General features: G+C 32.4%; 1 protein-coding gene and 1 pseudogene across 1 annotated transcript; both read left to right on the plus strand.

The window, feature by feature from the left end:
• The first annotated feature begins 7,317 nt into the window (after nt 1–7,317).
• LOC126702085 (transcription factor ICE1-like) lies at nt 7,318–11,901 on the plus strand. Its single transcript, XM_050400700.1, has 4 exons — nt 7,318–8,691; nt 10,326–10,550; nt 10,921–11,091; nt 11,590–11,901. Exons 1-4 carry the CDS (start codon nt 7,609–7,611, stop codon nt 11,671–11,673), a joined length of 1,563 nt encoding a protein of 520 aa, XP_050256657.1. The 5' UTR covers nt 7,318–7,608; the 3' UTR covers nt 11,674–11,901.
• Nucleotides 11,902–20,599: 8,698 nt separating this feature from the next.
• On the plus strand, nt 20,600–24,041 carry LOC126704366 (probable galactinol--sucrose galactosyltransferase 2; annotated as a pseudogene).
• The last annotated feature ends 3,883 nt before the right edge of the window (nt 24,042–27,924 follow it).

A 27,924-nucleotide genomic window follows, 5' to 3' on the forward strand; every position in this document is an offset into this window, starting at 1 on the left:
CTAGGAAACTGTCATATCTGCAATCAGTAAAATTAGCATGGAGTACAAACTACCAAATAATATTATGTGGCCCTTAAAACAAAGGGCAGCCAACCTTCTATGTCCCAAACTCACGAGGTTTCGCATGAAATATTAAAGACAGCTTTCCTTCTAAAGCCCAAGCAGTCGAACTGCAACTTATTTAAGATTCTTGTCCTCCTCCTTTGTTCCAGGTCATTCTTTATATTTAACATTTATTACACATAGATGTGGTCCATATATGATCTATCTACTTGCCTTGTGTTATTTAAAATAATGGACCCAAAGAGTGAATAAAAGTACTGTCTTTTGGCAAATTTTGAAACCCAACCAGAAAAAAGATCTCTTTTGGTTAGTGTACAGCGTAAACAGTAGTCTATCAGTGATGCCTTATTAATAGTCGAAGATTTTTTTATTTGAGAAAGTTCAAGAATTATTATCTATATATATATATATATAAAACCGAAGCCTCTGCTGGCACCACAATTTTCCACGTCAGTACAATATTTAAAAAATAAAAAATAAAAATAAAAACATTATAACACCTCAAAACCCTAGCAACTTTACCTCTCTCTCAAGTTAAGAAATATAAAGCCACAAATAAAAATAAAAACATTATAACACCTCAAAACCCTAGCAACCTTACCTCTCTCTCAAGTTAAGAAATATAAAGCCACAGTTTCTGCAAACTCTCTCTCTCTCCAAACGTAAAAATTCAACCCCTTTAATTTCTCTTTATATTTTTTAGGCTTATATAGAGTAATAGTGAGTTATGCTGATTTTGTTTTTTTTTTTTTTTTTGTGTATAGATGGTCATAATACTCCGGTATTCCAAGAGAAGTTTGTGTTTTCGTTAATTGAAGGCCTTAGAGAGATAAGTGTTGCAATTTGGAACAGCAATACAAAAGACGATTTCATTGGCAGTGGAAAGTAATTACTTTGTCTCATATTTTTGTTTTTTGAATTGATTTTGTGTGCTTTTTAGACCCTTTTGGATCAATTTTGTTAATTGGGTGTTTTTTTTTTTTTTTTTTTATAGGGTCCAATTGGGGAAGGTTCGTTCAAAGGATTACGACGACCGCACTTGGTGTCTGTATACTAATAGTGGGGGGTAAGTGCTATAAATTACTAACCCTTTTAAGTGTATAATCTGTTTCTAAAATTATTTATAATATTTTGTCCTCCAAAAATTTTATCTCTTTAATTTTAGTATATTGTGTTTTTTAAGCTATAGACAGATTTTCTTTGTTTCTTATTTTCAATAATAAATCATTTTATTGCAATACCTGTAATTGTTTGAGAAATCCAATATGTTCATATCTCTATAGAATAGAGAATAGTAGAAGCCAATTTTATTACAACTACTTAAATTGAGTTGACTTAATTCCGTACAATTACAAAGTATAGCATGAAAGATAATGGAATTAATTATTGTAATTTTTATTTTCTTTCCATGTTTTGAATTTTCATGTTTTTATTGTTGATGAGATATTAAGGCTCAATTGCATAATATGTGTAAATTTTTCAGAATGCTACTTTAAATAGTAAATCAATGTGTCTCTTATATTTGGGTATTAGTTAGAATTATTTTCAAATGATTGTACCAATAAAAGTGAATGTGTATAAATTTTGTTTAACTATCCCGTGCATCGCACGGGTTAGCGACTAGTTATTATTAAGTTCAAGAATTAAATTGAATGTCCCTTCTGGAATATCCGATAAAATTGAAATGAGTTGCATGATAAATTTGAAACAATTTTCAATAGTTTAGGAATAAAGTTAGCAAGATATATGATCATTTTAACTGCCTACATGGATGTTCCTCTTAAGGTTTCCCACAAATTTTTTCCAATTTATTTAATATTCAACTTATTAGATTTATGTATAATTTTTTAGAACTTTACCTTTTTTTCAGATACAACTATAATGTTGTCCAGCTTATTTTTTAAGCCCTATAAACCAATGAAAGTAAAATATTCCAAATTAGACAAAAAAGTCTAATCAATTTCATAAAAAAAAAAATTAGTCTAATCAATTTATAACAGTGAAATAAAGAAAAAAAAAGTTATCTTAAAAAAAGAATGGAGCGTAAACTTTTACATTTTAAAAAACAAAAAGTTTTGAAATGACCTGCAATTTTTCTCTTGTTATCATACTAATAATAATTCTTATTTTTTCTATTTGTAAATCTTGAAAAAGGGCATAAAGATTTCAATGTCTAACATATAACTAAATTAGTGTTGAAATGAAACATATTGTTTATAAACAACTAGCCTCTAAGCTGCATTGTGCGTACTCAAAAACTCTTTTATTTTTTTATAAATGTTAATAATTTGCATTTGTTATAATTTAGAAATACATTTTTTTATTTTTCAAAAAAAAATGATAAACTTTAGAGATAAACAATAACTGTAATTTCTTTTTTGAACATGTGTTTGAAAGTAATGTAGTGATATAAAGAAAAGTGTTGGTAGGAAAAATAAGATGAACGCGAGGGGAAAGAACGCTAAATTTTAAAAGTTCTCTTAGTTTTTTATTTTTTATTTTTTAAATTGGGGGTGTTTTACTTTTATTTAAATGAAAAATGAATAAAAATGCTAAATTTTAGGGATTAAAAATATGAATGTGAAGGGAAAAAATCCTAAATTTTAGGAGTTTTCTTTTTTATTTCAAAATAAAATTTGTTATTTGATATTAATGACCCTATTTGTAAAAGAAGTTACCCTTTATTAATGAGGGTATTTTTGAACCACAAAAATATATATATATATATATATATATATATAATTCAAAGAGGGGAATTCTCTTATAAATAGTATAGATTTTGGCTCGACTTAGAAAAAAAACTTGTTTATATTTGTTTGTATTTAACAAATGAGCCAATTTAAAATCTAGGTTTAAGCTTGACTATTAAACAAATTAAATTAAAACATAATAATGTGTTTTTGAACAAACACGTGAGTATTACACTCGATTTGAATGTATATAATATTATATATATATATATATATATATATAAATTTATACTTATATATACTTAAGATTAAATTGTGTAAGTTTTTAGATAAATTCTTGAGATGTCAATTATTATTTATAATTATTGTCAATATAAATATTACATTTTGTAGTAAAAATTTTATATAAACAATACGAGGTTGATGAACATAATTTTAAAAGATCATAAATGAATATCATTCCATCTAATTAATTCAAATAATATAGTTTCACATATAATTATTATTGTTTATTAGTATCAACTTGTGAAGGAGTAAATATATTTAGTTGTAATATATATTATATTTGGAAAATAGTAAGTTAATCAAGTAACTTGTGAACAAACTTAAACATGTAAGTTAGTTTGGTTATGAGCATGAAATCAACTCATGTTTAAAATTTAAAATAAAAAAAATCAAATTATCCAATCATAAACATTTAATACTCAACTCGATTTAGCTCTTTTTTTTGTTTTTTTTAATATACAAGATAAAAATTATACTCTAGCCTAATCTAAGTATATATGAGTGTGAAACTCCCTTCTAAAAACTTGAACCCCAGGTCCTCAACCCTTACCCCTCCACATCCCACGAGTACTTATACTTGTGAAGTGACCATTATGCCAATTTAACTTGGCTTGAAAGATTGCTTTGTGGAATTTGAGGTTGGTGGAGATTTGTTAAATATTGCCACAATTGGCAATTTAATTTGGCTTGAGTTTTTTTTTTTTTTTTTTTGGAGAGAGAGAGAGAGAGTTCCATTCATTGTCCACCAAGAAAAGTATTCCTTCCCCACCAAGAAATAAATATTGTAATATGATAAATAGATATTACCATAAAAGGTTTAGTGGTTTTGATCCAATGGTTCTCCCACATAAAGAAAAACTTTTGAATTAGTTTTAGAGAATCCTAAAAATATTTTGTTATCTGTAAGTTCTTTTAAGCATGACAATACTTATGTAATATTTCTTTGATACGGAGAATAAACGATAGTACATGTGGACGTAGATTATTATTGAACCACGTAAATTTGTAATTGCGTCCCACTCTTTTCTTTCATAAATTTTCTTAGTTCTCATTATTTATTTGAACTTCTTTGTCAAGCCCATAATTATAATTATGGCCTATCAAAATTATAGTTTTTGAAATTATATTGGAAATCAACTTCACAAATTGTAAAGTTATGGTAATTAATAAACTCTTTTCGTAAAAAAAAAAAAAAAAAAAAAAAAATTGCACAATGTCTTTACAATAATGTGGATTACAAATTTGAAAGTAAAAAATTCTTGTTGTTATGCTTTTTTTTTTTTTCTATTATTTAGAGAGAGAGAGAGAGAGAGAGGTGAGATGGTACTTGAGGAGTACTAGTGTAAAGGAGATAGGAAGTAACCGTTGAGCAACCGGATCCTGCAAAGAACTTCTTAAAAGGAAAATAAAAGAAAAGAAAAGAAAAGAAAGAGGTTAAGGTTTTGATTGGGTAGTAGGTGCGGTGAACAGAAAGGCATCACGAGAAACTTGGGACCCTCCCCATTTATAGCTCTAAATGTTATTCCCAGTACTTCTGCCAGAACCGTCTATTTTTGTGCAATCTCTCAGTCTCACTCACTTTTATGTCAAATAAATTGCACCCACTGCTACCAGTCTAGTACTACCCTCCTTCACATTTAATCAATCATATCTCAATCTTGTTATTAGGTTCTTCACATTGTCACTAATAATCTCTGCACGTTATTAGGTTCTTCACATTGTCACTAATAATCTCTGCACGCACACAAAATCTCATTCATTCATACCCCTTTTTTTTTTTTCAATCACCAAATTATTCACCATTAATGAAAGTGAAAGTGAAAATAATCATAATATTAGCATTTTATAAAAATGTTATAAAATAATTTATGTCTGTAATATTACTCATGATCATTAGTACAATAGTGATTCTACTCCATAAATTGTAACTTATTACAAACTTTTCTTTTTCTTTATCTTCTTTCCATATAGAATAACCAATGCTTAAAAAAATTAGATTATTGTTATTATGTAATCATATCCAATATCCAAATCATAAAAACCATATGCTTACATCCTTGTAAAACCATTATTTTTTTTTGTTGAGATAGTATCATTACCTAGTAGAAAGTGAAAAACATGTGATAGAATGAATCGAATAGGTGAACTCCTGCACAAGGCCACACATGCAATTGCTATCAAGTGTTTGAGGAAATCATAACAAGTAAACCATGCATGCTCTATTATTACGAGTGATAAATTTATTTTACTATATTAGGATTATTTCAAAGTAAGATTTGTTAAAATTATACAGATATAAAACAAAAACAAAAACTGAGTTTACTAATTAGTGCTTCCATTGAAGTCTGCAACTTCAAGCCCTTCAATATGCAGTTTCTGATTAAACCTCTTGAGCATGGAATTATTAAGCTCTTTCTTACTCCTCGTTTAATCTATTTCCAGACTGGGAACTAAATACATACATTGATTGAAGGCTATATTAGCAGTTAAAGAAAAGCTTGAAATCTGTCACTTTAATCGGGTGTAGTCTGTAGTGTACAGTGTACAGGTCTGCAAATGCCTAAATATGCTCATGCCTTAGCCAAATGGAATCTTTTTTTAATGGTTACTCTGGTTGACAGGTTGTATTAATTTTGTTCTCCTTTCTATTGGGTCAACCCAATTGTTAAAGTAATATGTTTGAGATTAATGTTAAGAAAAGTGGTTTTAGTAATGGATTCATATAAAAAGTGATTCTAGTTCTTCTAACAAGGACCTTAAAAAACTGTTAATTTTTACATAACCAAATGCAATATTGTGAAGAGGATAAGATAGGTGCCGTTTGGGACCATGACTTAAATACCATTTTTACTAGGAGATTTGGCATTTATTGAAGTACAATCAAGAGGATGGAATTACCATATATAGCTTAGAATGAGATATTGTCATTGAATATCTCCCAAACTTGGAGCATTCACATTTGAATGAAAAAAAAATGGTAAACACTATTTAACAGCTATAAACGAATCAAATTTTAACACATGATTAGTATGAGTCTTTCGTTTGGGATGATGTCTTACGGGTAAAAACCAATTGAGTAGAAAATAATTAAAATTATATAAATTCAAGATATGTGGTCCACATACTTGATGAGTAATACTATTTTACATGGAGTTTAATAAATGAGAAGTTTTGTCATAATTTGTTCAGAATCAATTATTCCAAAATGACCATGGAAACACTTGGTTTGCGTGTGTTTTAAACTCTTAAAAGGTAATAGTCTCTTCTCAAAAAAAAAAAAAAAAAAAGGTCAAATTATTTAAATGGATCAATCATCTTTATTGGTCTAACAAAAGTAATGATTCCGGATATAAAACTCTTTAAATAAATTAAGTGGAAAATTAAAATACTCATTTTTTTTTATCTATATCAAGGGGAGGGCTCTTAAAGTAATTGACTAATCCTTGAATGAGTGTAGCATGTGTTTGGTTTGGCTTATTTGTGAAGTTTATTTAGTTATGTATAACTTTTTAAAGCTTCAAAAAAAAATTAACTTTCACTTTTACACAAACAAGCAAACCCAAACCAACAAATAGTGAAAAAGTGTATTTTGAAAGTGTTTGGGGGAAAGGCAAAAAGTTTTATGTTTTTGGCTTTTGTGCAAATGATTTTGTAAATAATTTAATTAACTTTTAGTTATTTGTCACACATTTAACGTAAAAGTTACAAAAAATCATATCTTTTATAAATATTATGCAAATAAACTATCGAAAATTATGTGTATCCAAAAGGATACTTGGATGCACTTTCTTAATTACTTGTCTTGAAAGTAAAAATATTCTTCTTACATGTATTTGGATAAGATGAAATATTCCTCTTTTTAGTGTATTTGGATAAGATGAAATATTCCTCTTTTTAGTGTATTTGGATGCACTCTGTTGATTGCTTATTTTTGAACTCAAAATAAGCTAAAAGAAAAAAAAGTAAAAAAAAAGCCAGTTATTTTTAGGCTCGCAAAAAGCGCAATATTCTGCTTCTTTTCATTCACACTTCCTCTCATTCCAAACACATCTTAAGAATCTAAAAAATAAAAAATAAAGTAAAAGTTTTTGCTGTAAAGTTCCACGTGTGGCAACACAGACTGAGAAGCACCAAATTGGACTGCAACGAAGGGTGAGAAATTGATAATATCATCATGTACTTATCCTAATTCCTGATTCCAAAGTAACTCCCAGAGTCCTAAAGTCCTAACGTAATAATCATTTTGTTATATTATATATATACACTGATATACACATCCAACCATGTATGGAAAAGCAGTGATTGCTTAGTGTAACGTTCAAAGGCTAACGTGTCTCAAACCTCACACCCTCCCCTTTTTGAAAACCAATGTACAAAAAGCCGAACCACTTTCGTACTCTGCGCAACCGTAGCTCTTCTACTCTTCCTCTCTGCAGCATAAACCATTTCTCTTCTTCCCTTTAACTCCTGTGTCCCCACACCACAACAACCTCATTTTAAAACCCAACCCCCCCAAAATAAGAAATACAGAGAGAAACACTGTTCTCAGTGACTCAGAGTCCAAACTAAGATGCTATCCAGAGCAAACGGTAACGTTTGGATGGATGATACAGAGGACCCAGGCTCTGCTTCTTGGGCCAAAACCAACAACAAGGAAGAGATGGGTTCGCTTTCAAGCTTCAAATCCATGCTGGAAATGGAAGACGAGTGGTATAATATTAATTTGGCTAATAATTCTCTCCAAAGCCACACTGATATGGGAGGCTTAACTTTCTCTTCAAGCTTGCCTGACCCAGAAAACCTATTGCTGAACCCAGTGGACTCGTCCTCTTCCTGTTCACCATCTTCCTCTGTTTTCACCAATTTCGACCCATCTCAGGTGCACTACTTTTTACATCCAAAACCCACTTTGTCTTCACTCATTAACACACTCCCTAGTAACCCTGGGTTCGATTTGGGGTGCGAGGTTGGGTTTCTTGAACCCCAAGCAACTAATACTTTGGCAAACAGGGGAGTAGGGGGTTTGAGCAATTTCACCGATTTAGGCTCGAATTCTCAGATAAACAGTCCCAATTTGTGTTTAGACCCTCAATTCCAAACGACCCGTCTTCTCAATTTGCCTGAAACTGGCTCCAGTTCCGGTTTCGATGGGTTCAAAGGCTTTCAAGAGAATTCTGGGAATGCTCTGTTTTTGAACAGGGCTAAGCTTCTAAGACCCCTCGAATCTTTCCCTTCAGTGGGAGCTCAGCCTACTCTTTTTCAAAAGAGAGCGGCTTTGAGGAAGAATTTGGAGGAGAGTGGAGCCAATTTGGAAATATCAAAGGCGGCTGAAGTAGATAAGGGCAAGAGAGAAATGGGGGAAGAGTATGAGAGAAAGAGGAAATTGAGTATTGGGGATGACATTGAAGATGTGAGCTTTGATGGGTCGGGTTTGAATTATGATTCTGATGAGTTTTTAGAGAATGAAAAGGCAGAGATGAATGTTAAGAATGGTGGAAATAGCTCCAATGGCAATAGTACTGTAACAGTTGGAGAACAAAAGGGGAAGAAGAAGGGTCTCCCTGCTAAGAATTTGATGGCTGAGAGACGCCGCCGGAAGAAGCTCAATGATAGGCTATACATGCTGAGATCCGTGGTTCCAAAAATTAGCAAAGTAAGAATTTTTCTGTCTCTCTTTTTTTTAATCTTTTTGTTTTTTAAGCAGTGTTTTCTCGTGAATTTTAGTGTGAATTATTGTTGTTCTGTTTTAGGTTCTCATATTCATCCAGCAATTAATTTTATTTGAATGTAAAGTTAGCTTCTTTTTCTTTTTTGTGTGTGTGAGAGAGAGTGTGAATAAGTAGCATTTTTGACATGGTTCTTGGAATTGAATGTAAAGTTAGCATTAATTTCTCTCACATGGACTCTGGTGTTAGTATTGTTTTAAAATTGTATGGAGATTATTTTTGGACCCACTGCAGGATAACAAGTTGAAGTTATTCTGTTGAGTGACACACATAAAAGAGAGATAAAATATTAAAAATATTGTATTGTTAAGCAAAATTATATTTATGGAACACCAAATTCTAAATAGAGCTCTCTTGTCTAACGTCTTCCCTTTGGTGATCATTCCCTACTTATGCCAATATGAGGTTAATTTTTCCTCTATCTTCCATCTAGTTTGTACTCCCTTTGATATGTTTCCATTTTATCTCCACTGATCTAGTTATTCTCGTGGAATTTACATTCTGGAGTTCTTGAGTGAGGAGAATTTAGATTTGGGGTTTGTAAATTGTAGTGAGAATTTTGTTAAATTTCACTCAAAAGGCATATCTTGTGACCATCCTGTCCTACGGTTTCTTCTAGTCTGCCATTTCAAAATGAATCTTATGGGATTTGAACCAGATGAAAATCCCACAGGATTGAATTTTTGTATAAATCAGAAGATTTTAGCTAAATAAACACTCTTTAAAAATTAATAGAAGGTCATATTTAGTAAACAAAGTTCCCACTTTTGCGTGGTCTTAATAGACAACCTTAATTCTTTATTTATTATTAATTTTTTTCCCAAAAGACTAATTTTCATACTTAAATCCATGACCTGTCGCTTCCAGTGAAAAACGCTTACCATCGCACCAAAACCCGACCTCTACCCTCTTTAAAAATTATTAATAATAATAAAAATAAATCTAAGGCTTCTGCATTTAAAAAATCACCATGAGATCACAGATGGGGTCACCCATTCTGTAAATATAAGAAATTATTAAACTACTATGCACTGAGCATAATTTCAGTATTTCTTTCAAATCTTTATGTCAATTCTACTGGTTGGCTCATGAAATAATTAGCAATTGTATGCTAAAAGGAAAAAAAAAGTTGATATACCTTGATGAATTTTTAAGTTTTCCAGTATCTTTATCAACTGGACTACTGGACTTTTCTGGTTTTAATTAATTTATTGTTCTAAAATGTTAAGCACAGTGATCAAATTTTAAGTGGTCTAAGTTCCTCCAAACTATTTTGATTGAACCAAGCCTCCAGCGTAGTTGAGATCTCAGCCATAGAAAATATTGTGGTTAGAACAAAGATAACATTTGTATGAGATTAGTAAGTTAAGTATCATTCCTTAAGATTCATGTGAATGAAAGATTTATAAGTATAACTTTGCGGTACATAACCAAAATCGAGCCAACTTTAGTGAAAGACAGATATTCAGTGTTAACTACTTAAGAAATGTGTTTGGAGCTTTGTATGTTTTTTGTGCTTCATGAAGATAATATGATAATATTATTGTCCTTGTGTTGACAGATGGATAGGGCTTCAATCCTTGGAGATGCAATTGAGTACTTGAAGGAACTTCTGCAAAGGATCAATGATCTCCATATCGAATTGGAGTCAACCCCTCCTGGCACTTCATTGACACCTACAACAAGCTTCCACCCTTTGACACCGACTCCAGCTACCCTACCTAGCCATATCAAGGAAGAGCTTTGCCCCAGCTCATTGCCAAGCCCGAATGGCCAAGCTGCAAGGGTACAAGCCTCTCTTTGTGATGAAAAATTAATTACTTTCTGTTATTGCAGTTCTTTTCCTTTTTTGAATCAGTAAGTTACACACACAGCCATGGGTCTTAATTTCATGACCTCAACCTCCACCTAGCACTTAAAAGGGGAGGAGGTACCAGTTGGGCTAGAACTCATTGGACTTTCTGTTCCTTTTCGATTGGGAAATATTCAATTCACATCCTTTTCTTCGGCTTTAGGGGGATTTTTTTTTCTCTTTCAGTAGTATTGCAGATAGGATGATTTCATTGAGACCTTTTATCTATTGACACCCTGATACTGCAAATGTGGTTATCTAAATGAACTTTGAGTAATACAGTTCTAGTTGTTTTTATATACAGGTTGAAGTTAGGTTACGAGAAGGAAGAGCTGTAAATATCCACATGTTTTGTGGCCGCAGACCTGGTCTCTTGCTCTCCACTATGAGGGCTCTGGATAACCTTGGGTTAGACATACAACAAGCTGTCATTAGTTGTTTCAATGGGTTTGCAATGGATATTTTTCGAGCTGAGGTAAAATTGCTTTGTGTTATCCATTCTCTAGCTAGCCTTGGAATGTTATAAAGCAGCCCCGCCTTCCCGGTCTTGTTTTTAATCTTCTTCCAAGTAAATTAAATTTTAATACTATCCAATGATTCCAATCCAATACCAATTGGATCTTTCACGTTGTCTGACTCTTGCATGTTTTCATGAGGCTCACCTTGATTATATGTGTACAAGCTGAGATGCCATTATAATTTTAGCTTCTCAAGGAACATGCTAGTGACTTCAAATTACGGCTATCCTTAGAAAAACCAAACCTTAGTTCCAAAACATTTGTACTTCTTTGTCCCAATACTTTGAGTCAAACTGTATAGATTAATCAAGATCGGTCACATGTATTCTTTTTTACTATAGTACTTTGGGGGTGGGGGGAATTTCCCGGTTTTTACTAGATTCTTTAGTCAGAATGACTCACAATATTTTTCATTTATAACTTAGGTGATAATTGCTAACTTCATTTTTCTTCAGCAATGCAAGGAAGGCCAAGATGTCCATCCCGACCAAATCAAAGCAGTACTCTTGGACTCAGCTGGCTTCCATAACATGATGTAGGTCGAAAGTTACAGATTGCAGTTGTTTCTCAAAAATTAATCTCTCAAATGTTTTTTTTTTTCCTTTTCCCCAAAGTTCAATTGTCCTACCAATCTAGTTTAAGCAATTAGCAGATTAGCTCATTAGCATGTATCAGCAGGAAGTTGACCAACAACTCCCCCTGCGTTGACTGAATATCTGTAGACAGCCTTTCTCAGCTTTGAAATAATTTGTCCCGTTTTGAATTTTGATCTGTCTTTACTCAACGCCGACTGATATTTTGGAATCGGCCTCTGCATTGGCTTTAAAATAATTTCGGAATTGGCCTTAACTGCATATGTTGTCGATGTATTGACCTTGAAACAATTACAATACTAAACAAAAAGGTCATATCTAGTGCACTGAAATGTATCTGGTGCATTCAATATATGCACCATCTCTCACATGTAGGTCTCATAGTTTTAAGGTTCACATGTTATAAGAGAGATGATATAGGGTCGACATTCTGTGAAAGGGATGAAATATATACCAGATGCATAAAGATAGTTATTGCCTAGTGTACAAGTTCCTGTTTTTCAGGTATAGGTGTATTTCAGGCGACATAAGATAGTTGTAGGTAGCCTTATCTCCAATTTTGGGAGAGGTGTATTTCCGGATTTAAAATTAAATCCATGACACATCACTTGAATGTAAGGCACTTGCCAATGCATCAAGCCCAACTTCTAATTCCAAGCAAGCAATTCATAAATTGAATGATATCTCGCTTTCTGTTCCATTCTAAAATGAGCTGCAAATTTGAGTAAATGGGCTCCAGTGAGAGAAAATGAAAGAAAAGACTAACCACCTTTGTATGTGTAAAGTGTAAACAGTTGACGACATCAAAGTGTGCTATGAATTTTAGATGAATACACGCAATCAAAAGTTGACCCCACCGTCAAAAATGTATTTTGGCTATTATAACTAGTGAATTGATTGGATAAGCTCTCTGTGTCTGGTATTTGTGGTGGTGGATTTGTGTTTTGTCTTTGTATTATCTGTTTGCATGTACATGTTTCTGGAAATGGTGACACAAAACGAAGATGGCCTAGCCTGTCGATTTTGTGTTTTGGCCGGATTCTGTTCAGTCATCAATATGACTGGAATTACCGCCAGAAGCTGTTGTTTCATGGCTTAAGCACAACATGTGATCTCAGTACGAGGTCCCTTGTTTTCTTCCTTAAGTTAAATAGGGTTGTTTCAAGGTGTCTGGTTCTTTTTCTCTTTTGTAATTGTAATATAATTTATAAATTTTTCTCCCTAAAAATTAAACAATTTTTATTCAGTCCAATTAGGTCTACCTCCGTCCTATTCGGTCCAATTAGGTCTACTTTAGTCCACTTTGATCTAGTTTGGTTCCCTTGGTCAATTTTAGTCCCCTTCAATCCATTTTGGACTAGTTGGGTGCAATTTAGTCCCCTTCAATTTTAGTCCCCTTCAATAATTTTTTTTTTCCTTAATTCTTGGGTTGAAAAGTATGAAATTTTATTATATTTGAGCTAAAGTCTTTAGTTTTGAGTTAAAAAATACAAAAGAAGGACATTAAAAATTAGAAATATGAACCCTAAAAATGTAATAAACCCAAGATGAATTACAATTAAAAAAAAATGCAATAATTAGAAATTATTAGAAATTGAAGGGTGAAAAAAATGCAATGCTTACTTAACACCTATTGAAATTTAGGCTATATTTTGTTTATAAACCCAAGGCTTAAAAAACTTCACTAGCCCAACATGAAAGGCTTTAATTTGCTTTGGGTGGGTGCCTTTGGGTGTTTTGAACCACATATGATGAACATCATTACAACATATGATGATTTATTTCATAAATACTATAAAAAATTTAGAGTTTATTTTGGAAGCAGTAGGTATTTGGCTTCTTTGGGTCATCAGCTTTGTCACTAAAATTTGGATTTATTAAAAGTCAATTGTAGAATTTCTTTCCCTTTTTCTTTGAGCTTTTGCACTAGAAATTATTGCAGTATCAAAGTTTTGTTTAAATGTTTGCACCAGAGTTTGTTTTAGATGTTCAATACATTTACTTGAAAGTAATTTAAATTTTGCACCTTAAGGTGTTTTCCCCTTTTTTGTTCATAGAAAATTTTCTATAATAATTTAGATTCAAATGCAGGTTATAAAGTACATATTTTTTGGAGCTATTTAGATGATAATATGCTGGAAAAACAAGAGGTCAATTGATTACACAGGAGATGTGCTTGCCTTATTTGTAACATTTTTAGACCTGGGGCATCCCTTTGTAATTCAAAGATTTTATTTTTATTTTTATTTTTTTGGATTTGGATTTGGTAATTCACAGATTTTATTATTAAATATTTGTGATTGAACATAATATGATGATACTCTTAAAGTTTGTATAGATCCATGTGGGGTTAAGGGCCCAAATCACATACTGGGCCTTGGGCCCTGTCCAAGGAGGTAAGTAATCCGAAGACAAGCGAGCAATACAAATTGTTTTGAGTTAGACTTTACGAACAGAACATGGAACGGGAAGGTTGTCCGAGGAGGAGTGTCTCCTTGGACCAACTAAGAATAGGTCAAACACAGGACCTAATGATCAAGGCGACTTCACAAGATGCATCAATGACAAGGACGTACCCCAGAAACGTGCAAGAGAGAAGGAAACCCCAAAAAATATCTAAAGGAAAGCTGCTACCACCGCATTGAATGCACTGCAGCTACTTTTCTAGCCACATTTATGTGGAGAAGACCCCTGAACAGTATTGTCTTGGCAACTGCAACTCACAGAAAGCCAAAGTGGGTGTCTGATGGGACAAGTACTAAAGTAAGGGCTCAGATGATCAACAAGTGTGGGATCAAGATGACTCAAAGGGAGCTATATAATAGGAGAGACCCTCCTTCCAAAGGGGAGAAGAAAAAAGAGAGAGAAGAAAGAGGGAAAAAACACTGTAGCGATCTAGAACTAGACTTGTAACAACGCTTTGAGAACAATATTTAAGAATCAGTCTCCTCGGACTTGACCAGGGACTCTTTTCTTTAGTGAACATCTATTATCTTTCTTTTTATGTCACTTAAATCTATAGGCTAGTTACCTAATTCACTAAAACCCAGTTTTCCAACCCATTCTCTACAAATTTATTACTTTGGGCTTTTTGGGCTTAAGTCCATACATCTGTTGGGCTAAAAATTCAGATTGAGTCCTTACAATCCATATTTAGTAATTAGTTTTGATGAGTTATAATATCATTCAATTGTGACTATCACGATTACCATTAAAATCATTATCTCAACATGAAAAATAAAAGAACATTAAAGCTTAGGAATAGTAGATCATGGGGTAGTTTGCTAGATAGGAAGGCGTTAAAAGTGTGAAAAGCACAACTTTATTTGAGTAAAAAAAAAAAAATTTATAGAATTTTGTCAAATAAAAAGATCAAGACATTCTATTATTTAAATTGCATCTCCCCCCTCCCCGTCCAAAGTCCAAACAATGGGGGAAAATAAAACTTTTTTTTTTTTTTGAAAAAAGGGAAAAATAAAACTTAAAAAGAGAGATTGTAGGAAAAATTAATTAATATTGTTTGCCCTCGGATTGTTGATACTAATTCATTTATTACATATTACTATGGATACTCGGCTTTTAATGAGATAGTAAATTATAAATTTTAGGATTGCTGACAATAATTCATTCATTGCATATATACTAATATTATAGATGTTATGAGATTGGAAGAAAATTTAATATTGCAAATGTGAGATTACGTCTCATTAGTGGTTGTATCTGTCAGTCTTCACAATAAAATGTGGACAAGCTTAGTATAAGAATATTAACATTAGTAATAGCAAATGTTAGTCTATTGCTCTAGCAGATGGCCTTAAGACAGTACAATGCAATAATACGTGTCTTACATTTCAAAAAAAAAAAAAAAAAAAGTGTCTTTTACAAATTGGCTTGCACAATTGCCAAGTCATTGCATTTCAAACTACAGGCACTTGGTATGTGTAGAAGTCTACTTCATGCTCAAATTGACAAGTGGGTTTTGCTAAGCCATACGTGCCTTCTCTCTGTTATTTACAATTCATGAGGAGTTTGACTCATTTCGAAGTGAGCATACTTTATTAAAAGAGCTAATGTATTGAAGAAGTACCATGAAATAATCAAATCTCATGAGGAATTTCTATCACTTCGAAGTGGCCTTTAATTCAAGTTTCAACATTTAATCTTTGCTAACAAGTCATATTTTCACTTGCAAGATGTGTCTTCCTGTTATTCATCGAAGTATCACACAGCCATAGTTGCAATCGAGATGCCTCGAGCAACTTGGAAACCATTCAAACTGCCAAAGGAAAATTACACCACAAGTAGTTAATTTATATTTTAGCCAAAACCCAAATAAGTTGTAATTTGTCCAAAAAATAATAATCTATATAGACTAGCAATTGCAAAAAGCACGATGAAACCACTTTTTCTATGTTTGGTTGGGAGGAGTTCGGCGATTGGTTGGAGAAGAATCAGAATCTAGTCTGAGACAAATGAAAAAAGAAAGAAAAGAATGTTAGTTTTTAGTTTGCAAAAACAAAAACTGAGACACGAAGAAAATAGGCGATATGGCTTTGCATGCAATGCAGGTGATAATAATTGGGTTGATCATGATTCTGGCTGGAACAGAAGCATCGAGCTGCATAAATCACTGTGGACCCTTACAAATTCCCTATCCGTTTGGAACAAGCGAGGGTTGTTCTCTTGATGAATCGTTTATCCTTTCATGCAATTACACATTTGGGAGTCACAAACTGCTTCTAGGCCGCAATGTTGTTCTTAGCATTTCTTTGGATGGAGAAATAAGAGTTTCAACGCCTATTGCAATCACCTGTTACAACCAATCTGGAGTTAGTGCAAGCCGTATACCATCTGAGCTGATATCTTCCAGGTTTCCTATCTCCTTTAAAAAGAACAAGTTCATAGCCATAGGCTGTGATACCATTGGGTTTTTTAATGGTTCAATCTTTTCATTGGAAAAGTCATATGTCTCAAGAAATCATTTTATACCCTACCATGTGTTTGGTTGTGCATGAAAAATTTGGTCAAACAGAAAATCATTTCCGTTGATTATAAAATGTGGCTGGCTGAAGTGTAAAATAGATTACAGATCTATTTTACCTTCAAACCATTTCTATAAAAAAGAAGAATCGAACCAAGAGAGAGTGAGAGAGAGCCACCCACTGTCAGAGAGAGAGAGGCCGGTCACCTGAACTTGAGATCGACGGCACCGCCATCTAGGCCGTGCCTTTCACCACCAATTAAGCAAAGATCGTCTCCACCCCTCCCTCATCACCGATCCACAAACACCCAAGACCCACCTCTCCTATCGCCAACCATGCACCGACAAGTACAGGTTGAGCTCCAATCTTGACAACCAACCGCAAGCCGTGCTCCAACGTCGCCACCATCTAGATCGGAGCCTTGCATCTCGTTCTCGTCGTCACCGCCCAAGACCAATCTCGTTTTTGACCCACCCTAGACCAATCTCGTTGCCACCGCTGAAGATCGTCACCGCTGCTAAGGACCGATCTCTCTTTCCCGATCTATCTCTCTTTCCCTCAATTTCTCAATCTTTCTCTCTTTGATCTCTGTTTTTTTGTTGTTATTGTGGTGGTGTGGGTGGTGGTGTTTTGGTGGTTTTTGTGTTGTGTGATGGTGGGTTTTGTGTGGATAGTGGTGGATTTTTTGTGGGTGTTGGTGTGTGGGTTGTGGTGGATTTTCTGTTGGTGCTGGTGGATTTTTCGATATAAAATTTGTTTGGAAGTTGAGAAAATGTGAAAAATTTGTAGGAAAATAGCATTTTCAGAATGTTACCAAACACTGGAAATCGTTTTTCGGACTATTTTCCATTGCACACCCAAACACCCAGATTTTAATTTCCTTACGGGAATTCATTTTCCCCTGCATTCATTTTACACTCGGAATTTGATTTACATCAAACCAAACATAGCCTAAATCTATTTATTAAATATCATGGTGTTACCACATGTGGTTGGTGTATTGGAATCTATTGGAGTCATTGAGTAAATCAATTCGAAAGGCCTTACAACGCAAATCAGAAAAATACAACTGTTGTTAGAAGAGTAAGCTAAACTTTTATTTTCACCTCATGTTTTAAAGGTTATTTCCAGCTCAAACTTAGACAGAATTTCAGAAACAAGTCAGTACAGACAACTTTGTGGGGGGAAGTGATGCACTGCAAATTGATGTTGATTTCTATAAACATAATGAAGGGCCATTCATTTTAATAGTCACTTTAACTATTGTGAAAACTTTCAGAGGTAACACTTAACTTACCAATTTTACAAATATATAATTATTCAATATTAAAAAAAACCCTTTGCCACAATTTTAATGTTTTTGTAGTTGTAGGTGAGTATCAACTATCATCCACAGGTGCAACAAAGCTCTACATAAACCTGGACATTCCAGAAGTCACAAAAGTTTGAGACAGTAAGAACACTGTCATAATATTTTTATTTTTTATGTTTTTAAAATAATTTTGCAAACTAATAAAAAAATGTAAAATATTTATGAATAGATTGAGCACTACAATGATCACACAAGTTAAGGAAATTATGTTAAAAGGACCATCTAATGCACTGGAAGAGAACCTCTCTTACATAATAGAAAGAAAGTAGCTGAAATAAAGGACATGGAATGGAATTCAGAATCAAAGGTATCAGTTTTAATGATATACCTTTAAATTTACCGTGTTACTAGAATCTTTACTACTTTATAATAGGATAATAATATTTTATGTTTTATTTTAAAAAACCTATTTTATTGCAGGACACATTAGTGACATGCAAAACCAAAATCGTTAATGTGAACATGGCCATGGATTGGGTATGGATCAGGTATACCCATACCCGACCTGATTATTTTACTCATGCATATCCAATTTCCTTACCTGATTAGCACCCATACTAGGTTGTTACCCGGATTTTACCCATGGATACCCAGATCCGATTTGACCCTACTTTGGGTTTTTAAAAAAGGAAAAGAAAAAATAGAAAATAACTTTAATTATAAATTTAACATCTGCTCACTTTTTGTTCTGTAAGGGTGTCAAAGGCATTTTATAATTACTTTTTTTTTTCTTTAGCAATTCAGTGCATTAAGAATCAACAACCAAATATTAAAATGCACAATATGAGAAGAACTTAACATCACCCTCTTTGAAAAAAACTAGTCCAATCTCCACTAAACTACACCTTCATCTTTGTTTTCCATAACTCAACTTTTCAGTTTACATAATTATACTGAGACAAACGACTATACATAAGAACAAAACTCTCATAATTTTTCTTGAATCACTGCTCTTTGGTCATTTTGCACACCATCTGCTGTCATACTAGCAGTTAACTACCAGCAGAACAGTATAGAACAGAAGCACAAATAACTTCTTCAAGGAAGTACTAATTTCGTGCAATGGAGTTTGTTGTTTTTTTCCACCTTTTTCCTTTGACAATGATTACATATCATAAGTTGTGCTATAAACGTTTTGCCAAGTGCAGCAGTAGATTCCAATATATATATATATATATATATATCTTCCCTACGGTCGTCCACAATTTAGTACACTCCTCTCCCACAACTTAATATGAACATTCAGCATCATCAATGATTCACCAAGACTTGCCGCTATAGGTGAATGACCTGCACCTGGTGTGCTGACTCTTTCCTTTATTGCCAGTTGTGGTTTTGAAAATAGAGAGGGGGGGGGGGGAGGGGGAAGAAGAGAAGTTTAATGTTATTAGATATATACCAAAAAAAGAGGACATCATATAAGTCATTGTAGGAATAACAGCAGACAGTCAATGAGAATTAATACAAGGACTAGTTCACACTGGCACATAAACTAAGCTAGGACCAATAGCTTATGCAATCATGCTAAAATATTCAGCTATAACTACAATTATAGGTGTCCATCTAAGTGAATTTGAAGTAGAAGGAGGGTGATCAAAGACTTGTTGGTGTTGGATACTCACCATTTTGACTGTAATAGCCAGTGAAAAAGGACAATACATTCCATAAGCAAACAGACATTGGTTTACATTTCACCAGACAGCTACTAGCTATAGAACAGAAAAATCATTACACATCCCTGAAATGAATAACTAAGATAACAAATAATACTATCATAACTTCTATACCACAATGTATTAACCAATGGAACTAATTATACATAATCTATGTGTACAACTGTATATGTAAAAACATAAAAGGATACTTGATATGCCTCTGACTAATAAACACATGAGCATGGTGAAATCAACTTTTCCATAGTATAATGGTGACGTTGCTACTACAACTACTGTGCAAGAAGTTCTGCCTACAAATTTCAGTGCCTTGGATGAGCACCTGTCTATGACTGAGCTTATAGGTATTAATTTAATAATTGTACATGATTGTACTAATTCAATAATTAGCTTGGTTAGAGTATCTGTATGGCTGTGGCTTGCCTAAAAGTGTATTGAATCTTCGCTTTGGCTTTTGGTTGCACGATTAGTTGCCTTCTGGGTCTGATCGTTTTGTGTCTCAGTGTAAATGGCCTAAATTATTTTTTGATTTACTAGGGTCCTACAAAAATAAAATGCTACCATCGTATAGGTTTCACCACAACCATTCAAAATAGCCTGCTACCCATTATAGAACCAGTTCACATGGTCGTCTATTATTCATGCCTGGATTTTTTTTGATACCGTTGACTGTTATTGCTTACTTTTTTTATTTAAATGACAAAGGATCAATCTACATTTTATATTAAATAGTGATGGAATTATCCAAAATGTAGTAAAATGTAACTTGAACAGCTTTTGCATCTGTCAAATATTTTGGTCTATTATTCATGCCGTGGATTGCCTGCAAGTGTGAGAGAGCAACAATGTTTGGTGGCTTCAAAGGCAACAATGCCAATCTGGAGAAGGATGCCCCAAGTGTTGAAAGAGAGTTGCCATCAGTAGGATGCCGACGTCAAGTTTGCAAGGGACCCCTGCAAATGAGCTTCATTTTTGTGTCGAAAGTGGTCTGTTGACTTTTCTATTAGCTTCCTTTTTCTTTAGTTTTCATATGCTGAACTCAGTTTTGTTTTGATCTGGTTTGCTATTTTGCTTTTCATAATTTCTTCAAGAGATGTCAATGTTGAAACCTCCCAATCACTGGAAGCAGTATACATTAATTCTGGGGACAATCCATTTGAGCTCCTTAAGGATTCTATCAAGTATGTTCACTTAATTGGCCTTTCTTATATTGTGTGTCAATATAAAGTACTCATCTACATAATCTAACAGTTCCACATGTATAATGATGTAGGATACTAGAGAAGCACAAAGGTACTTTAGCCATATCCAAAACAAGAAGGTAATAAAAATCCAAAATACTTGTCCAATTTGAGAGCATGTGTTTATTGTATTCCAATTAATTAACCTATTGTGTGATTGAGATTCCATTCCACTTGGACTGGTTTGGATGGTGCACTTGGGATGCTTTCTACACTGAAGTCAGTCCACAAAGAATCAAAGAGGGTCTTCAAAGGTACAATAAAAAAGTCACATGTGTTTGAGTCAGTTACTTGAGTAAAAGGTTCACCAATTAGTCTGAAACTTAATCCATAATTTAATTATTGTTCTCTTTTGTATTCTGAAATCTTCAGTTTCTTGGAAGGAGGCTGTTTATCTAAATTTCTGATCTGATCATTGATGATGGATGGCAAGGGACAGTAAATGAGTTCAGCAAAGAAGGTGAACCATTTATTGAAGGGACACAGTAAGTCTTCATTCTTTTACAAGTTCATTTACCTTCTATAAACTAGAAGCAATCTGTATCAGTTTGTTATCATCCACCTTACATCTTTGGTTGATCCATAGGTTTGCAATCAGATTGGTGGACATCAAAGAAAACAATAAGTTCAAGAGTTTGGGTTCAGATAATACATGCATTGATCTCCATGATTTTATTGATTCAATCAAAGACTAATATGGAATAAAGTTTTCCAATCTGGAAGTGGAATTCTATTTTTGTTTAAGATCTAGTTAAAACTCAGTAATTTTGAACATGGAGACCTAATTATCTATTCAGATTTGTTAAAGTGTGTCATGCTTTTGCTGGTTATTGGGGTGGTGTGCTTCCATCATCAAAAACAATGAAAAAGTACAATCCAAAGATTGCTCATCCAATTCATTCACCTGGTAACTCAGGAAATCTTAGAGACATTGCCATGGACAGCTTGGAAAAACATAGTGTTGTGATTATAGAACCCCAAAAAATATGAGTTTTATAATGACCTCCACAGCTATTTTGCAAGCTGCAGTGTGGATGGAGTCAAGTTTGATATTCAGAATTTGATGGAAACTTTAGGTTCTGGGGGGGTTGGTGGATGGGTTTCATTGACTAGATTCTATGAAGAAGCACTTGAGCAATCTATTGCAAGGAACTTTAAGTACAATAACCTGGTTTGCTGCATGAGTAACAATTCTGACTCAATCTATAAGTTTGCCTGCTCTCTTGATTTCATACACATAATCTTATGTTACCAAGTTGGAATGTAGTTTCTCATTGAGTTTGTTGTTTTCAGTTTAAAGGAGAGTGCAGTTGCAAGAGCATCAGAGGATTTCATGCCAAGAGAACCAACATTTCAGACTTTACATATTGCTTCTGTGGCTTTTAATAGTCTTCTTCTAGGGGAGATTGTGGTGCCAGATTGGGACATGTGACATGTTCCATGTAAGATTTCCTACACATTATTATTCCCTGCAACCAAATAACTGCAAGAACTAGTTTTGATTGATAAAATTGCTAAATCATTTAATCTATAGTACTCATAATAAGATTTTCAAAATTGACTTGACATGCTATACATATCTGACCCACATAATTATCCAACATCTATTGCATTTCTACAATGTAGTGGAGGCTTAAAACCACGTGAGTTGCGAAATCTAAAGTGTTTGTCTTTCTTTATTCAGAGCAAACATGATACAGCTGAATTTCATGCTGCAGCAACAGCAATAGGTGGGTGTGCAGCACATGTAAGGTGAGATACAAAAGCATAGATTCTGATTAAATTTATGTCTTTGAATGAGAATGATATTTTATGCTTAGCTTCAACTCTCCATTGGTGAGGAAGAAAATTCTTATGGGTTATTCAACTTCAATATAGTGACAAGCCTGGCAAAAAAGATTTCAAAATTCTCCGAAAGCTAGTATTTCCTGATGGGTCAGTCTTAAGATCTAGATATGCAGGCTGGCCAGCTCGAGATTGTTTATTTTTGGACCCAGTTTTGGATAGGAAAAGGTGAAGTAATTTCTTAAGTTCTTATTTTCTCAATCTGAGACTGAATTATTTTTTCAATTTAAAATCAATGTCTCCTAATTACCATGCGCATTGACTATTAGCAGCATGTTGAAAATATGGAATTTGAATAAGTTATCCGAGGTCATAGGTGTTTTTAATTGCCAAGGAGCAGGAAGTTGGCCACATAACGAAGTAGCTCAAGATATTTGTAATGCCACATCTACTTCTTCATCCATTGCATGTCACGTGAGTCCCCATGATGTTGAATTTCTTGAAGAGGTAGCTAATGAAAGTAGGAATGGAGATTGTGCAATATATGCCTTAAAGGTTAACTTTCTAGTCCAGGTTAATTTTACCAAAGAAATTGCATCTAAAATCAACTTCTCTAGAATCACATCAGGTCTATTATATTTCAGGATCTGTTACTAAATTGCCAAGTAAAGGTTTACTCGAAGTGTCCTTGAAAACTCTTACATGTGAGTTATATACCATCTCTCCAATCAAGGTAAGTGGTTTAACTGACGTTTCTTTCCTATGAATTTTCTTACTATTTAGGTCAATGTAAATCATGTCCTTATGTTGTGAACAGGTTTTTGGTAATGATCTTCTCTTCACTCCATTGGGATTTCTTGACATGTACAACTCAGGAGGGGCTGTAGAAGCTCTGAACTGCACCAAGGATCTTTCAAGTTGCACAATAAAAATCAAAGGGCAAGGCTGTGGCCTGTTTGGAGCCTATTTGAGCACCAAACCAAAATGTTGTATGGTAAATACTAAATATGAAAGAAGAGGAATTCACATACAATACTGAAGATGAACTATTGACAGTTAAAATTCAAGGTTAATACAAATTAAGAGACATTGAGCTTGTCTATCGAGGTGTCTATATCCAAGGAATTATGCAATAGATGAGGGGCTTTGAAGGGTTGAATGTGAAGAACATAATGTGGGTATCTGTTCTAAACAGATTTAGATAAAATGTATAACGTAAACAACTTATTTACTTGAATATAAATATGCAATATTGATGTTAGGTGATTTGTTTTTCCCGAAAACAGGAATTGATCTCAGTCTGTTTTTATAACTTGCGGGAGTTATGTTTCAATCTCTGACATATCAAGCATCATAGTAAAACATTTCTTCTTTATTGCTGGGCATATGGGAAATATCATTATAAGTAAGCAATGGTAAATATTCTTTTGTTTAATTGAACGATTTTAGAAAATAATAATAATCTATATATATCTAAAAGCTGAAGCGTAGCATTTATTGTTGCTACACTCCAGTTAAGCCACATCATCGTCCACCTCATTATCATTTTCTTTCCAATTTTCCTATAATTGTTTTTAACATTTACTTTTTATTTTATTTTAATATTTACATTTTTTCCACACTTTCTCCACCCTTACCTTTTCATCTCCCCACTACCTTCTACATAAATATTATTATTTTTCTTTTTATCTCCCCACTACCTTCTACATAAATATTATTCTTTCTTCTTTTCATCTCCCCACTCCCCACTACCGTCTACATAAATATTTTCTTCTTCTTTCTCTTCATCTTCCTTTATTTTGTCTCTTCTTATTCACATTCTCTTACTATAAATTTGTAACTATCTATTCCATTCTATGCATGGTTTTCTCTCACAAAAACAAAGGTTCTCTCTCTCTCAATTTTTTGATCAATTTTTTATACATTCTTCTATTTATGCCAAATTACTAATCTTTGGGAATCCTTTCTTTCCTTTTCTTTTTTTTTCTACACTAGAATCATTATGCTCATTTTCTCACTTAATTTAATTGGGTAGTTTGCCCGAATTCAAAAAAAGGTTCTCTCTCTTTCTCTCTCAAATTTTCGATGAATTTTTTATACATTCTTCTATTTATGCCAAATTACTAATCTTTGGGATTTTTTTTTTCTACACTAGAATCATTATTCTCATTTTCTCCTTAATTTGATTGGGTAGTTTGCCGGAATTCAAGTAAAACCAAACAATAAGGAATTTTATGGCATTGGAGAATGCCTGAATATATACCAGCCAAAAGTTGAAAGTCAGCAAATTAGTGGAGCTATGATTAAGCTTTAAACGGGATTGATGGTATTGCCAATGCTCTTTAATTAGCATCCATATTTCTATTTCTCTATATATGTTTCCTAGAATTAGTATTAGTCTCATTTTTATTTTCTCTATTATATTCTAGGTAGACCAAGAGTTCTTTAAAACTCCACATTGGTTAATGCCATTTAGATCGATTTGTTTTTAAATTTTTTTTTTTCTCTTTAATTGTTAAATGTTATCCTATTTTTGTTCTTTCTTATAACTCTAATTAATGTTGATTTTTTTTTTTTTTTTTTTTTTTTTTTTTTTTGGGTTAGTTAAGGTTGATGGTTCTTTCTTACAGAGGAAAGAAGAAATTGAAAACAATTGAATTCCGTATAAACCTGTACCTAAAGGGGACAGGAGCCTTTGTTTATTTGATTAGAGACAATATATTAAAGGGGCATATCCTTCGGTCATTGCATTGCATTTCTTAGAGGTTAAAAGATAAAGCTTGTCATTATAGGAAAACATTTGGGGTGGATATCATTTTAATATTTTTTTTGTGTATTTCATTAATATTTTTTAAGGTGAACCATATTCTTCTAACTTTGTTGTAGTGTGTTACATTTGCTTAATATACAACTCATCTCTTATGGAATAAGGAAATTATCATAATAATAAAAAATCATCACAAAATTACAAGGTTAACTTAACCAAAATTAAAATAAAACTAAAGAAATAAAAAATAGATTTTATAATAATTTATTAGTCAAAAAATTGGTAGGCATATTCAAATTCCTATTTCCAAAAACAACTAAGTATTAATCCAAACCAAAATTCAATGAAAATTATAAAAGGGAAAGAAAAGACTTTCTAATGGGAAATTAAAAAAAAAAAAAAAAAAAAAAAAAAAAAAAAAAAACACAATACTAAAACACATATTAAAAAAAAAAAACCATCAATCTTAATTAGAGTTATAAGAAAGAATAAAAATCTTTTATGTGCAATTGTTCTCTTTATTGGTATTTATTGTTATATATTTTATTTTTACTTTTTTTTTCTTCTCATCTTATGTTATTCAACATTGAAATTCAGTCACATCTATCTATATATATATATATATATATATATATATATATAATTAAACATGGAATATTTTATTTAAATTTAAATCAATAAAACTATCCTTAAAAAATTGTACTCTTTTTTTTTTTTTTTCATATACACTTTGTCCAAGCTTTTTCCTTACCTTTATCTTTTCATCTCCCCACTATCTTCTACTTTAATATCACTATTCGTCCCCCCACATCTTCCATATCATTAAATTATTTATATTTTAATTTCTCTCCTTTTTTTATTTAAAAAATTAAAATTTTAAAATTTTACTTAAATTCAATAAATAAAAGTGTACTCATAAAGTGGAGTAATACTAGGGACACACTCATTCTCAAACCCAATACATCAAAGAAAAAATATAATACAAAACAAATGCCAATTGGGAAACACTAAATTAAAAAATAATAATAATAATATTAATGAGGATATCAAACCAAATATAATACAAAGAAACTAATAGTTATGGATATACTAACTTAAGGGTAGCAAAATTAAATTAAAAAAAAAAAAAAAAAAACTACAATGCATATTTAATGCAATAAAATAATCATCAAGTTTTGGAAAACAATAGGTTGCCTATGGAGAGAGAGAGAGAGAGAGAGAGAGAGAGAGAGAGATGGTAAAGAAAAAAAAAATCAAATGTCAATTAGTAACTATTAATTGGAAAACAAAGAGGTTGTAAGGAGAAGTAAAAAAAAATATATATATATATGACCAATATGAAGAACATTAAAAACTTTACAGTGCAATAAAATCAATTGTTACATTCACTTAAAAAATTGAATCAATAATCAATAATTAAACACAATCATAGCAATATATTTAAACTTAAAACTAATTAAACTCTAATTCATAACTAAAAGGAGATGTTCTCATGTAATAATAGAAATTACATAAGAAATGAAATTATGATAATAGTAAAAAATGTTATAAATGAAATTATGAAAAAAAGTGATAAAACTAATTAGCTACTATCATTATGAAGTAGTAGTCTATGATTTTGCACATCTAAAGAAGTGGAATATATAGAGTTTACTTTAGGTATATGTAAAGATTGACATTAAAAAAAAAAGATGGAAAAAATTGGCTTTTTCCCCTTTCAAAAAAACAATCCAGCATTTTACCCTCTTTCCCAAATTAATTAGGGAAATGCCCCTCTTTTGAAACTCGATTTTCTCAAAATCGAGTTAAGCCCTATAGTGACCTTTTTAAGGATCCTATAGTGACGTTTTAAGGACCTATAATGACGTTTTGTAATCCGATTTCCACGAAGTCGAGTTATAAGTAAAAAAAGAAAAAAAAATTGCATGTAACTCAACTTCATGGAGATCGGATTACAAAACGGCACTATAGGTCCTTAAAACGTCACTATAGGCTCCTTGAAACGCCACTATAGGGCTCCAGATTTTTATTTTTATTTTTTATAACTCGATTTTGAGAAAATCGAGTTTCAAAAGAGAGGCATTTCCCTAATTAGTTTGGGAAATGGGACAAAATGCTAGATTTTTTTTTTTTTGAAAGGGGCATTTGCCCATTTTCTCCAAAAAAAGATATGTAAAGGTTAAAAAAATGTATATTCTATAAAATAAAAAAAAGGGTATATGTAAGGTTTTTATTAACTTAGAAGAAAATGAAAAATCAATTATTAATAACGGCAACAACAACAACAATAATAATAATATAGGGGTAATTACATTCCCCTTTCTTGAAGTTTGAAGAAATGACACTCTACTCCAAACTTGAAAGGAAAAAGTATTTT

Source organism: Quercus robur, chromosome 10 (genome assembly GCF_932294415.1).
Source record: "Quercus robur chromosome 10, dhQueRobu3.1, whole genome shotgun sequence".
Taxonomy (NCBI): domain Eukaryota; kingdom Viridiplantae; phylum Streptophyta; class Magnoliopsida; order Fagales; family Fagaceae; genus Quercus; species Quercus robur.